Source organism: Physeter macrocephalus, chromosome 9 (assembly GCF_002837175.3).
Source record: "Physeter macrocephalus isolate SW-GA chromosome 9, ASM283717v5, whole genome shotgun sequence".
Classification (NCBI taxonomy): domain Eukaryota; kingdom Metazoa; phylum Chordata; class Mammalia; order Artiodactyla; family Physeteridae; genus Physeter; species Physeter macrocephalus.
The window spans coordinates 331862-346991 of NC_041222.1; the positions used below are offsets into that span (position 1 = coordinate 331862).

The 15130-nt window shown below is 42.5% G+C and overlaps 1 protein-coding gene across 7 annotated transcripts; it reads right to left on the reverse strand.

The window, feature by feature from the left end:
* Positions 1-722: 722 nt before the first annotated feature.
* ZNF79 (zinc finger protein 79) lies at positions 723-13619 on the reverse strand. 7 transcript variants are annotated; one of them, XM_007101763.4, is made up of 6 exons: positions 13290-13619; positions 12795-12987; positions 9243-9331; positions 7143-7269; positions 6503-6598; positions 723-2003 (listed from the first exon to the last, which is right to left on the reverse strand). In XM_007101763.4, the coding sequence occupies exons 3-6, from the start codon at positions 9273-9275 to the stop codon at positions 832-834; spliced, it is 1428 nt and encodes a 475-aa protein (XP_007101825.1). In that variant the 5' UTR covers positions 9276-9331; positions 12795-12987; positions 13290-13619; the 3' UTR covers positions 723-831. The 7 variants fall into 7 exon arrangements, with proteins under 7 accessions (XP_007101825.1, XP_054942935.1, XP_007101824.1 ...); XM_055086960.1 differs by lacking the exons at positions 12795-12987; positions 13290-13619 and adding exons at positions 7714-7760; positions 8505-8561 and having other exon boundaries at positions 9243-9312; XM_007101762.4 differs by lacking the exon at positions 12795-12987.
* Positions 13620-15130: the final 1511 nt, after the last annotated feature.

Genomic DNA, 15130 nt, shown 5'->3' on the forward strand with positions numbered 1-15130 from the left:
AGCAGTTTATAAGTGCTGAGATGAGATCTACACCAGTCGAGTGCAAGGGAGAAAGGAAGCAGGCCAACAGGTTAAAGAGCTTGATTTAAAAGATACTCAGCTATCAGGAAGAGGGGAAGGTTAAAAACGACTTGCCTGCCTCTGAGCCAGGGAAAGCATGGCTGCTGTCACGTTGCCCCAGTTTTGTTAGCCTTCCCTCCCTTAGGAACTCCGTTTAAAGGTATGTGCCTTGCTGAGGGATTTCATTAGCTTCTTCCTGCACCCTCAACCTCACTGTCCTTCCTTGGTCTTTTCTTGACAGCAGTAACTAGAATAGAGCACTTGAGCGGCTCAGAAAGTGCTGGTTGTGTGCAGCTGTGTCTAGATTCAGCATCCCTCCCCCAGCCCCATTCTAGTAACAGCTGGCTCTAGAATCCCTTTCCTCACTTGAATTCACTCCCCCAAATCTTAAACCTCAGTGGCCCCACTATGGGGAATACTCTTTCCCGGCGAATGTTCTTGATTCTCCTGTTGCAACAGCCCTCATTCAAGCAGACTACTACGACCAGACCACTGCCAAAATACCTGGCCTTTTAAGTAGGAACCAAGTCTTTCATTCTTTATAAATCAACGTTTCTGGAGTGCTTTTACCACTGAATTAAAGGTAAATCTTTAAAACAGTGTAATTGGAGTTGGGTTGTCTAAGAAGTTGAGAAAGAAGAAAGAGAGCACCTGAGACCTTCCAGATGCAACATGTAAAATAGTGACTATTTATTAAAGGTGATTTGCATGTGGCTCTGGGCTAGACTTGTTAAAGTCAGATGTCCCCATTCACTTTGGTTATGTTCCCAGTTACTCTCCAGCATGGAGTCTCTGATGTCTAATGAAAGCTGAACTACACCTGAAGGCCTTTCCACACTCACTGCATTCGTAAGGTTTCACACCAGTGTGAATTTTCTGATGCTGACTAAGGGATGAGCTCTGGTTAAATGCCTTTCCACACTCATTGCACTCATAAGGTTTTTCTCCTGTGTGAATTATATGATGTCGAATAAGGGCTGAGCTCTCACTGAAGAATTTCCCACATTCATTACATTTATAAGGCTTCTCCCCAGTGTGGGTCTTTTGGTGGATTATAAGGTTTGTGCTTTGGCTGAAGGCCTTCCCGCACTCACTGCACTTGTAGGGTTTCTCTCCAGTGTGAGTCCTCTGGTGGTTTGTGAGGTTTGCACTCTGGCTGAAGGCCTTCCCACATGCATTACATTTGTAGGGTTTCTCCCCTGTATGGATTCTCTGGTGCTGAATAAATGCCGCACAGTAGCTGAACGCTTTCCCGCATTCGCTGCACTTGTAGGGCTTCTCCCCTGTATGAGTCCTCTGGTGGTTTGTAAGATTTGCACTGTGGCGGAAGGCCTTCCCACAGTCACTACATTCGTAAGGCTTCTCTCCAGTGTGAATTCTCTGATGCTGAACGAGGGCGGAACAGTCACTGAAGGCTTTCTCACACTCACTACATTTGTAGGGCTTTTCTCCGGTATGAGTTCGCTGGTGTTTTGTAAGGTTTGCATTCTGGCTGAAGGCTCTTCCACATTCACTGCATTTATAAGGTTTCTCTCCGGTGTGAATCCTCTGGTGCTGAATAAGAGATGAGCTCTGGCTGAAGGCCTTCCTGCATTCATTGCACTCATATGGCTTCTCCCCAGTGTGGCTCTTCTGGTGCTGAGAAAGGGAAGAACAGTAACTGAAGGCTTTGCCACATTCATTACATATGTACGGCTTCGCTCTGTGAGGTTTAATTATATCTGAATTCTTCCTGAAGCTCTCTGTGTGTGTTTCACATTTACGGGGTCTCACTTCTGTAGGAACTCTCTGCTGTGGAGAAAGAACTGGTCTCAGATTGAAGCTCTTCCCCAGTTCACTGTTCCTGTGATCTGACTCCCCAGAGGGCATCTCTACACTTGGGTCTTGGAATGATTCTTCAGAAATGTCTTGTTCAGGTGGTGATTCAGATACAATCTTCCAATCTGAAGAATATTTACAAAAGCAATTTTAAAGATTCTTTTGGTGAAAGAAAAGATACCGAAAGACAAAAGGCTGAAGGAGTCTGGCTGAGCTCTTATGTGGGACAGGTTCGATGCTTCCACCCCCTTTCACCCAGGATGCTTCTGTTCTAAACCACAATGATCAGAAAGCTTTTCAGAGACATGAGCACTCTGCTCCCTTTCCTAAACAGCAGAAGTTTGTCCTGAACCTGCCTCAGATGCACTCCTCTCCTTTCTTTCTGACACTCCTCTCCTGTGGTTTTGCCAAGTACTGGGTTGTCTTAAGCTGTCTTCTTAGTCACAATTCTCGGTGTGGTTTTGGGCAACCTACTATTACCAGGTTTGAACAGTTCACTTAAAAAAGGTGATGACTGATGCCAGCAGCATGAATGTTTTCACCTGTCAAATCAGCAAGATTTCAAAAAAAAAAAGGTTAATTCTAGAGTGTTGTTAAGAGTGCAGCATTTGGGATATCTAACACACTGGTGCGGCTGCATAAATGGACAGGCTTTCTGGAGAGTAATCTGGCTGCATGTGTCAAGAGTCTTTAAAATGCTGACATAGGATTCCACTTCACCTGCATTAATATCATTTGTCGTCAACACTGCATCATTTGTCAAATGAAAAGCAAATACCTAAATGTTTAATAACAAGGAATGACTATAGCATAGCCAATCAAGGGACACTGTTCAGCAGTTGTAAGTCATGTTTGAAATCTACATTATAATTCCTTTTGTAGAAAGGTATTTATTGAAAAAACACTGGCAAGTTATACAATGTGAAGATAAGCTGTGTTGTCTTTGGGTTGTGGGATTAGGCAGGGGTAGTTTTTATTTTCTTCAATGCTTATCTGTATTTTCTAATGTTCTCCAGTGACTGTTATTTTTATAATAAAAGTTATAAAAACCTTGCTTTCAAGGATTATGCAGTGATAAAAATAAACAACATGCTGTTAGGTGAAAGAAGGAATATGTAAAATTACATACTGTTATCTTAATTTTAGAAAACGCTGCTTTTTGTAATACGAAGATTGAAGGTAATACCTCTGTGTGGTGGGATGACAGGAGATCTTGATTTTCTTTTTTATTCTTTTCTAAACTTTAAATGAACTTATATTATTTTTATTAGAAAAAAAGTTATTTTGAAAAGAATAACATTCCTTTTATAATATGGATGGGGGTGGGTGATATTTTTAAAAAGAGTTACTGATTCTTAATCCCCTTTGGGACCTCATTTATTTTAAGAGAAAACCTTAAAGTGTGAATTAATGTATAATATTTGCAAAGTATTAAAACTAAGTGAACCCAATGGTCCCAGACATCTCTCTGTCTCCTTCATAGAGGCTTATAGCTAAGAGAGTGAAGTTTTAGGGAAGGCTATGGAGCTTCTTTTCACAAGGGTCAATTTTCCTGAAAAGATTCTTCCTGTTTCTACCTTATTTAGGAAAACAGGTTAGTTTTAGGTATGCTTTATTTGAATTTCTGTACAGAATCTTGACCCAGACTGCCTGGGTTCAAATCTGGGTTCAACCTCTTACTAGCTGTGTGACTCTGGGCAAATTACTATGCCTTGGATTTATTACTTGTGAATGTAGCTCTCTTACAGAATTATTATGAGGACTAAATGAGCTAAAACACAAAGGACCCAGAATGATACCTGAGGAATAGCAAGTGTTATATGAGTGCTTGTTATTATCTTGAACCTTTTCCTTGTAAATCATATTAAATGGTTTCCCATTAAGCAGGTTTCCCTGTAAGTTGCACGTGCATTCGAAGCCCAGTCTACTAAGAGCACCGAAGTCCCTGTTTCGGGTTGAGGGTATCTCTATGTTACTTGGTATTTAGCCTTACAGCTCTCAAAAACTGACCATCTATCTGAGTAAAAGATGGAAAGGAGAAGAAAAGCGACAACAAAAGAAGCAGTGGGAGAAAGGAGCAATTAAGACGACTATGCGGGGAATTCCCTGGTGGTCCAGTGGTTAGGACTCTGCGCTTCCACTACAGGGGGCATGGGTGCTGGCTCCTGTATAAGATGGTCTAATTATATTCGAAATTGAATATACCCAAAACAGAACTGCTGATTTTCCCTTTCAAGCCAGTGTCTTTGTCAGTCTTCCCATTCACCCAACTGCTCAGGCCAGGGTCATCCTTAATGTCTCTTTCCCTCACATCCAGTCCACTAGCAAGTAGTGTTGGCTTTAACACCCAAGTATGTGCTGAATCCTCCTCCTCAGCGGCCACCATCCTCTCACTGGAATGTCCTAACTGATCTCCCTGCTTCTAGTCTTGAACACTGAAAGTCTAGTCTCCACACATGTTATCTTTTCAAACACAAATATTATCCCTGCTCAAAACCCTCAGTGGCTTCCTATCTTCCTATTTGAATAAAACCTGAACGCCTTCCATGGCCTCTAAGCCTTACATGATCTGCCCCCTGCCCAGCACCCTCCCTCTTGTTTACTGAGTTCTAGGCTCTTCTCATCCTAACACAAGTCTAACTTATTCCCAACTCAAAGCCTCAACACATGGTGTGGCCCAGAATGTTCCTCCTCCGGATACTTAACGGCTGGCTCGTTCTTTTCCTTCAGATCTCAGCTCCAGTGTCACCTCCTCAAAGTGGTCTTCCCTGTTCATCTGATCTAGGATAGCCCCCACCCCACCCGTATTCCCCTTTCTTACAGTACTCATCACCATCCAATATTGTATTGGTTATTTTGTTTATTCGCTTTATTTACGTTCCTCACTAGGATGTAAGCAGGGACTACATCTTGTTCTCTGTTGCACCTCCAGTAGCTAAAACAACGCCAGGCATGTACCAAGCAGTGAGGCAAAGGCAGGTCGAAGACCTGGGTCTGTCTGTCACTGTGGGAGGGGTGGGATGGAATAATAGCTCTGAAACCAGCCCAGGAGGCACAGCGATGCCCAGGATGCTCGGTGGGTCTCAGAGCAGAGGTGCAACATCACAGGAGCAGTGTTTTAGTTACTCTAATAGCCAGATTTAAAACTTTCCTCCAGCTACTTCACTATTACGGAATTAATACTGCCCTACATTGTCAACAACTTTTTTTCATATATATTAGTTTGTCAAAGAGTGAGACAGGTTTTGTTATCCACATTTTTTCAGATATAGAAACAGACGACCACAATTTAGTGGTTGACTCTGAATCCATGTAGTTAATACGTAGCAAGCCAGGACCTGGATGCGTCTTTCATGGGTCCACACCTGAAGTTGCTTCCACACTAATACTCTACACTAATACCTCAGGGCACAGATCCTTTGTGGTAACACCTTTTCCCAACTTCTGTTTCTAGTGACACGGTGATTTGAATCTTTTTCAGTAACCTTTATAGGATCCTGAACCCCTCTGAGACTGTGATGAAATCTTTTCCCAGAAAGATGCAGTTATTGCCACAAAACACTGTATTCAATTCCCGAAGTTCCACACAGGATTCTCTGGATTCAGGTTAAAAGGTCCTGCATAACAAGTATGCTGTGCTGGGAAGCAGGGGGTTTGGGAGAAGGAAGCAGCGGGCAGTGAGGCTCCCTGTAAAGGGAAGTATTTCAGCAAGTGTGAGTGGTGCCTGGAGTTACAAGGGCTGAGGTGACATGTGATAGGCTGCTTAGAAAGAGGATAAAATGTGAAGAAGCGAGTTCAGATGAACCATGCACAAAGTAAGCCAGAGGCTTTGTTTTCATTGTCCTACAGCAACCATAAACGATATAAAGCATTAGACCGCATTTTTAGAAAAATTTAAAATTTTGTCCCTTTAAAGTTGTTAAGTTCATTGTACCTCTGATGCTTTAAGTTTCAAAATATCAGAAGTGGCTGGAACCACAGGCCCTGCCAGAGGTCAGACATTTGCAAGGGCTGAAATATGAAGGCGGGGGTGGAGTGAGCAGCCTTAGATGAGTAGCAAGAGATAAAGGCAGAAACTATGGTTTCCCTTGCTCTTGTTTTCCCTAAGTTTCTTAGTATCGGCCCTTCAGAAAATTCCAGCATGGCCACGAAGAGGGAGAGAAGGGGTATGGGTGTAGAATCCAATAAAGGGTTAGTCAGAGAGGGGAGCAGCAGTAGGTGTCACGGCTGAAGCATGGCTAAAGGTGGGTACTTGAGATCCTCAGTGAGGTGAACCCGAAGCAGGGAATGTGCTAGGCCAGCAAAGATGACTCTCGTTTCCCAGAGGCCAGCAATACCACCGGTGCTCCCAAGTGCCTCCCAGCCTGGGGAGACTGAGCAGACAGCGTGGAATAGAGGGCTTTGGGGTCTGACTGATGTTGCTTCAAACCCCAGCCTCGCCTCTTTCTAGCTGTGAGGCTCTGAACCAGTGAGTTAGCCTTTCTCAGCTTTATTTTCCTCATCTATAGAACGGGGATAATAATATCTACCTCACCGGTTGTTAAAATACTCAAATGCACTAACACATGTTTCAAAGGGGCTTTTGCTCCCGAGACTCTGACTGGCTTACTGCTTGCTCACATACCTGGACAGGTACTCCTTAGGCCTTCTCTCTCCAGCATCCATGAACCTTCCCTTTGTTCCAACTGGGAGTTCATACCGGGCTGGGACACTGGAAGTCCTATTTAAGGGGGAAAAAAGTGGGGTTTAGAGATCTGTACTAAGTATAAATAGCCTCCCAGAACTGAGGGGAGTGGAAACAGGTCATTCATTTCATTCATTCAACAAATATTTATTGAGCACTGACTTGGTACCAGGCACTAGGGGACACAGCAGTAAATAAGATAGATATGGTGCCAAGGTCTTAGTAGAGCATTTCTGAAAAGAGCTAAAGTAACAGCCTCAAGGAGGGGTCAAGCCAGGGAGCTAAGCAAGCCCATAAAGCCAGATACTTAAGAAGATGGGAACTTAGTGACTATGGAGGAACTGGCCTGAAGGCTACCCCACCCTTCCTGGGAAATAAGAAAATGGGGAGGTGCAACCTCGGGGGGAACAAAATGAAACTGCCTATTTCCCAAACCAGAATGCAGAGATCTTTCACTAGGGAACGAGGAGGAACAAACACTATCCCTCTGGTGCAGCAGAGCCACTCAGGATCACTCGACACTGGGAAGTAAAACATTTTCAGAGCTGAACAAATTCTGCATTTTAAATGGTTTCCTTACCCAGTAGGACCAGGTTTCTGGACTTTTCTGGCATCCCTTCCTTGAACCTGTCCCTCGGAGTAGGGGCCAACTGCCTCCATCCCTTCTGGGTAAAAGCTACAGTCACACTGCTGAAAGGTGTGGATCCCTGAAACAACAAGCATATTCCTTCTTGCCCAGTGGCCTTAGAATACGAGGGGGTGGAGAGGTTGGCAGCTCTGGGTGTGTTGGTTAGTGGGCCTACAAAGGGTCTTTGAAAGGACTCAGGGTAGTTCCAGAAAAGCATTTATTGATCACTTCTATGTGCCTAACACTATATTGGATATTGATGCATAAAAATAAATAAAATACAGTCTCTCTTGTCTTCGCATGTTTATAATTCTAGTAGACCTTATACATAAATAGAAGAAACTGTGTATATATATGAGCAGTAATTGGGCAGAATTAACAGGTGCTTGGGAATTAAAAGCGCCAATATAGAAAAAACAAAATTAGAATGTGTGAGTTTATGCAACAAGGAATCAGCTGCAAATTAGCAAAGAAATGTGAATGATTAATGTTTTCAGAACATTTAATAAATAGTCCTGCTTACTCAGACATCACACAGTACAGCAGGAGAGCCAGCGCGTATGCAACCACCTGTAATAATGTGTCAAAGAGATGGACAGATTAGTTGCTAGGATAACAGAGGAGGAATCATAGATGCAGGGCAACCTGGCCTTCAAGGAGCAGGTTCCTCAGATGGAGAAAGAGAAGGATGTCCAAGGCAACGGAGGCATCAGGAGCAAAGGCACGGAAGCAAGAGAGTCTTTGCCTATTTTCAGCTTAGGAAATGGTACCTCCAGTCACCTAGTTGGCCATGTCAGACAACTGGGTGCTATCTTCCCCTTTCTTGCAGCTCCCCACATGTCAACTGCATATTCATTCTTCCTCCTCAATATCATGAGAATTCATGCATTTCTCTCCATGCCCCTGCCACTACCTTGCTTTAAGCCACCGTTGTTTCCCAAATCATAACTAGTCTCCTGATTTCTAATTTTACCTGTCCTTCCAATACATCCTTCACACTGAGAAATGTACTAAATGGGACAAAAAGGATCATTTTTAAAAACGATGGAATATTTAAAACATTTGGGTCATTTTATAATAAGAGAGTAAAATCCATTATGAAGATATAAGGGTCATGAACCAAATAACAAATATATAATTCATAAAGGAAAATCTGTAGGAAGTACAAGGAGAAATTTAAAATATAGCTATGAGAGATGTTAAACAACTTATTTGTTGACAGAGTTAATACAAAATAAAAAAATAAAGGTATGGAAGAAATGAGTAATTTAATAAGGTTGAGCCGTAAACCCTACAGCTGCAATCACACTATACCTGGATGTTTTGTGTGGAGAAGAGACACAAACTTTGCCTGCGTGGAGCACAGACCAGCTAAATGTGCAGACAAGAAACCAAAGTCACAATTTTGGCATATCTAAAAAAATAAAGACCCACCACCAAAAATATTCAATATATATGAACAAAATAGGAAGAAAATGAATTAGGGGATTCAACTCAAGAGATTTTGAAAAATGAATTTTAAAATAAATCTAAGGAAAGCAGAAGCAAAAAAATGAATACAGAAAATTTTGTTAATAAAGAGTAGAACTGATGAGGAAATACAAGAGCAGTCTTTCTAAAAATGAAAACAGACTAATTCCTAGTCTAGTCAAGAAAAAGAAAGGGAGAAGACAGTTCTTACCCTCATATAAGGACTATGAAATGGAATTTATTAGAAATAATTCTGTAGAATACTCTTAATGAAATGGGGGAAATATTAATCAAATTCTACTAAGTGTAAATAACAAGAAGGTTACAAATCAGGACAAACCCATTTGGGGAAAACAGAAAAAAAAGAATATGACTAAAAGGACACAAATCAAAATGTTAAGTGTTATTTCTTTGTAGGATTAAGTGTAATTTTGGGGGGGGTATGTTGTCTATACTTTTCAGGTTTTCTACAAAGAACATGAATTCCTTTTGTAATTAAAAACCAAAAACACCCTTCATATTTAAAAAAAAAAAAAAAAAAAAAAAAAAGAGGCTGCCTTTCAGAATAAATTTCCAGCTTACTTGGGGCCCAGCTGTGAGGAGACCACCTGCCATTCCTTCCTCTTCTGTGCCTTCCTCTTGGGGAAGGGCAGGATCTGGAGAAGGTGGCTCTGGAGGAAGAGAAAGAAAGCAATGAGGCATAAAATTCACAGCTCACCAAGCTAGAAAGTCTCAAGTTTTCACTCTGAAGAGAGTATTCAAATGACATTATAGGTCCCAGGGCTCATTGAGGCTGAATTTGCAGACCTGCAATGGGATATAAATTTTCCAATTTCCCTTCCTACCTCAGAAGTTCCATCAATTCACTCAAACATAGGGAGGCATTAGAGTGTAACAGACTCTCAAGTATTCCAGATCTACCACTTAACAGCAGTGTACAAATCATGTAACCTCTCTAAGTCTCATTTTTCTCATCTGTAAAATGAGGATAATATCCCATGTAAAGTTGCTGTGAAGATTTAAATGCAGACAAAGCAGTTGACACAATGCCTAGCATGTAAATATACAGCTTACAACTATTACCAATTAAGTTCCTTGGAGAAAGTGGCTCTGCAAATTTAAAACATTTGCTTAATCAAAAGAAGAGGTAATGACCAAGTGGGATTCATCCCAGGAATGCAAGGTTGGTTCAACAAATGAAAATCAATCTGTATAACACACTATATTAATATAAAGGGGAAAAAAAAAGCCATATGATCATCTCAGTGAACACCAAGAAGGCCATTTTACAGAATCTGATACCTTTCATGATAAAACACTAGGAACAGAAGGGAACTTCCTCAACTTGATAAGAGGCATTTACAAAAAAACCAGAGCTAAAGACTGATGCTTTTCCCCTAAGATCAGGAACAAGACAAAGATGTCTGCTTTTGCCACTTCTACTCAGTATTATACTGGAAGTTCTAGCCAGAGCAATTAGGCAAAAACAAGCAAACAAGCAAACCACAGGCATACAGATTGGAAAGGAAGAATTTAAACTACCTGTATTTGTGAATGGCATGATTTTGTATACAGAAAATCCTAAGGAATCCACAGAAAACTATCACAGCTAAACAAGTTCAGCAAGGTTGCAGGATACAACATGAATATACAATTAAAAAAAACTCAATTAAAAATGGGCAAAGGATTGAATAAACAGTTCTCCAACTGTATTTCTATGCACTAGCAATGAACAATCCAAAAATGAAATTTTAAATTCCATTTACAAGAGCATTAAAGGAACAAAACACCTAGGAATAAATTGAACAAAAGAAGTGCAAGAGTTTGATTACTGATGTTATAAGCAAAAAAGTATAAATAACATAGGTAGGATACTTATTTTGGTATGGATTAATTTACTTTACTTTCTTAGCCATATCTACCTCTAATCTCTTGTCACTAGTATTCTTCTTAAAGTTGTTTTTCAAAATGTTATTATTTTTTAATTTTTAAAATTAAATTTCACACATCATCCTCAACACTGCTTTTTATATGTAATAGATTTAAAATTGTTGACACCTCTAGTTGACCTTTCTCTGTAGACCATAAAGTCTTTAATTGAGAAAATCATTCCCTACAGACACTGAGGTATCTGTTAAGCTCAGAGCAATTTCTCATAAATGGATGTTATTCTCAATCCTAATTCTTTGTTTTTTTAATGTGTAAATATTTCAGAACAAATGTTTTTATGGATACTGTTACTCTGCTTCCATTTAGGTACTTTTCTTTAATAAAAAATCATCAAATCTCAAAAAAAAGAAAAAAAAAAAGAAGTGCAAGACATTACATTGAAAATTACCAAACATTGTTCAAGGAAATTACAGATCTAAACTTTCTACAAGGTAACAGTAATTAAAATAGTGTGGAACTGATATAAGGATAGACATATAGATCAATGGAGAAGAACTGAGAGTCCAGAAATAAATCCATACATTTATGGACAACTGATTTTCAACAAGAGTGCCAAGAAATTAAATTTCTTTTCAAAAAAAAAATAGAGATGGGACAACTGGATATCTACATGCAAAAGAATGAAGCTGGACTCCTACCTCACACCATATATAAAAACCCAAAATGGATCAAAGACCTAAATGTAAAAGCTAAAACTTCTATAAGAAAATAGATATAAATCTTTATGACCTCCGATTAGGCAATGGGTTTCTTAGACATGATACCAAAAGCACAAGCAACAAAAGAAAAGCTAAACTGGATTTCATAAAAATTAAAAACTCTGTGCTTTAAAGGACACTGTCAAGAAAGTGAAAAGATCTGCAAATCATATATCTTCTAAGGGTCTAGTATCCAAAATATAAAAAGAATTCTTTATATTAAAAACTCAACAAAGGGCTTCCCTGGTGGCGCAGTGGTTTAGAGTCCGCCTGCTGATGCAGGGGACGCGGGTTCGTGCTCCGGTCCGGGAGGATCCCACATGCCGCGGAGCGGCTGGGCCCGTGGGCCATGGCCGCTGGGCCTGCGCTTCCGGAGCCTGTGCTCTGCGACGGGAGAGGCCACAACAGTGAGAAGCCCGCATACCGTAAAAAAAAAAACAACTCAACAAAGAAAGACAAATAACCCAACTTAAAAATGGGCAATGGATTTGAATAGGTATTTCTCTAAGTAAGATACAAACAGCTATTAAGTATATGAAAAGATGCTCAACGTTATCAGTCATTGGAGAAATGCATATCAAACCATTATGAGATACCACTTCACACCAAGATGGCTAAAATTTAAAAGATGGAAAAAAAACAAGTGTTGATGAGTATGTAGAGAAACTGAAATCCTCATACATTGCTACTGGGAATATAAAATGGTGCAGCCACTGTGGAAAACAGTCTGGCAGTTCCTCAGAAAGTTAAACAGAGTTACCAAAGTTACCAGAGTTATACAATAATTCCTCCCCTAAGTATAAACCCTAGAAAAATGAAAACACAACCACACAAAAACTTGTGCATGCATGTTTACGGCATTATTCATAATAGCCCAAACTGGAAACCACCCAAATGTCCAACAACTGAGGAAGAGATAAATAAAACATGGTATAATCCATGTAATGGAATATTATTCAGCCATAAAACGTAGATTCCTTCACGTTACAACATGGATGAACCTTGAAAAGTTATGCTAAGTGCAAGAAGCCAGACACATATATTGTATGATTCTATTTTCATGAAATGTCCAGAATAGGCAAATTCATGAGGACAGAAAGTATTGACTAGATTAATGGTTGCCAGGAACTAGGAGGAAGGGAAAATGTGGAATAATACCAGTTTCTTTTTGGGGTGATGAAAATGTTCTGGAATTAAATAATGGTGATGGACTTCCCCGGTGGTCTAGTGGTTAAGACCTGTGCAGGGGGCATGGGTTGGATCCCTGGTTGGGGAACTAAGATCCCACATGCCGCACGACACAGCCAAAAAAAAAAAGGTGATGGTTGCATAACTTTCTGAATATACTAAAAGCTACTGAATTGTACACTTTAAAAGTGAATGCATGTAAATTATATCTCAGTTAAAAAAAGGTGCTTTCAAAAGCGTCATTTTATTTGATGCTTACAGTTCTTAGAGGTGAACGAGGTAGTTAACGTTATTTTACCTTTTCCTCCATGAAGAAACACAGGCTAAGAAAGCTGGCTGGTACCCCAGAGCTTAAACAGGAATCCTAGCCTTCTGATTCTAAATCTCCAGTATCCTCCACGATTTCACAATCCAACTGGGTTGAACCCATCCTCAATATGAGGTGAAGCCAACGGGCTCCCATTCCGAACATCCCTGATGCTTCAAGTGGGCTGGAAGATCAGAAGCAATAGAGGAGGCCCTGAGTAAGTCCCATTTTCCTTCCCAGGGCCCATTTCTCTCTACTTTCTAATGCTATGGGTCCATCAACAGATCGGAGTAAGGGACAGGACACTCAGAGATGATCCAGGGCTGTGCTCCTCAAACTTTTCTGACCCCGGAATTCTTTATTCCACAAAAAGGATCGTCCCCCAACCACTTGTGGAAAGGATGACCGCCGAGTTCTGATCCGGGTCACACAGCACTGTTAGCGGACAAGCTGGAAGCCACAAACCGCTCCACCACTCCGTCTCACCTCCTTCCTCTAGCATTTGGGTCCCACCTCGCGCCACCGCCTCCCAGCAGTTTTCTGAGCGTCAGCGTCGCTTCACTGCAGCCCCAGCCCCGCTCTGGGCTCTCCTCTCAGGCCTCTCCCCTTAAAGGCCGGGTCTGAGCCTGCGGCGCTAAGCCCGGTTCGGCCTGTCCAGCCGGGTCTTTCACTGTCTCCCCAGCCACAGCCAGGCCTCGGCTGGGGAGCCCGTGGCGCACCTGCCTCGGTCTCAGGCAGAACACCACGTGAAAAAGCCACTGCCAGCTACGCGAGAAAGCTCCCGGTTCCCGCCACCGGCGCGAGCTCAGAAACTGCGGCCGCAGACCCGCCTCTCACTCCAAAGGGGACGCGCCTGACTAGCGCCACTTCCGGTCATGCGCACATGCCTCCCTTCCCCACCGGACTCCATTTCCCAGAAATCTCCGGGCTCGTTACTGGCCAAAGCCTTTTTTTGTCTCTCGGTGCCAGGTTGTGACCCGCACACCCTCGTGGACCGTATTTCCCAGCGAGGCTTCCGCCTGTTCTTGCTCCCAGAATCTATTTCCCATCACGCTTTGTTGCACATGCCTTTCAGGTCCACCGAATCCAATGACTGGGGCCTCTTGGACAGGAAGAGACTTGGCCGCGAAGGCTCACGGGAGCGGTGCTTTTAGCGCAGGCGCAGATCTGCACTAGGTCTAGGCTCCTGGTTTCTGCTCAAGGGTTTGACGTGCCGGGGGCCCGGCTCCGCGAGGTCGTCTCCCTCGTCAGTCAGGCCAGGGGCCAACCCCAGCCACCTTCACGGTCCTCTTGCGCCCTTCTGATAGTTTGGGAGGGGTAAAGGAAGTGAGGGCCCCTCCGTGTGAACGGGGCAGCCGCAGGTTGGCCTGGAACGGTCAAAGTATAAAAGCTTATCAGCAGGAAGACGTCTTCAGTAATCTCAGGGGCAGAAGCACACTTTAACAGTGTTCAGTTAGAAGTGTTGGGAGAGGAGATTCCTGAATCTTCTGTCCTTGGGGGCTTCCATGCTGCCCCGGGGGATATTTCAGTGAGCTTCCTTAGAGCGTTGATGGAATTTCCCCACAAGCCTGTTGATCTTCACTAATCAAGCAATTTTCTGATGAGCAATTTAGTTTCAGAGGCATTTTGACGTTAAGGAGATGAGAATGTGTTACCTGGGAAGCGGAAATGAGTTTGGGGGTCCTAAGCCTCTTCATTTTGTACTGGCTCTCTCCCTTTCAATCATAGCTGGTAGTGTTTTTCCCAATATCGTTCTACATTTGTGGGTCTTCTATGAATCTCATTGGGACTCACTCCATTAAGCAAGTCACACCCACAGATCTCTTTGAGATAAGCTCTTCTCTACCTTGGCCTTGTGTGATTTTTAGGCTTACAACTTTGGAGGTCAGAAGTCTGAAGTGGATCTCACTGGGCTAAAGTCAAGGTGTCTTCAGGGCTATTTTCCTTCTGGAGGCTCGACGGGGAGAATCTCTTTCCTTGCTTTTTCTAGCTTCCAGAGGCTGCCTGCATTCCTTGGCTAGTGGGCTCTTCCAGCTGCTGTGTTCTGCCCGTGCCACAGGCCCAGCAGGTGCTAAACCCATAATAGCCACTAAGAGGTAGCAGGGGGTTTCTTGCCTTAGTCTTGCGAACCCACCTATGGCCACTGGGGGGTAGCAGAGTGGTTCACGCCGCAGCTGATTCCGCCCGTGTCCACTGGGTGGTGTTAGGGAATTTACCTCGTTCTCAGAAGCCAGGATTCTCCTGGAAGTTGTTCTGGGGGTGGGAGTGGGAGATGGGGTGGATGTCGGTTGGCAGCGCACATTTCTATCCCAGGCTGGGTAAAGCGC

Coding starts and splice junctions, on each gene's coding strand:
- ZNF79 (XM_007101762.4), bottom strand. Junction 7,270..9,242: donor TCCTCACAGCTGGGCCCCAA/GTAAGCTGGAAA, acceptor TTGTTGTTTCAG/GGATCCACACCTTTCAGCAG. Junction 6,599..7,142: donor CAGAAACCTGGTCCTACTGG/GTAAGGAAACCA, acceptor CCCCTTAAATAG/GACTTCCAGTGTCCCAGCCC.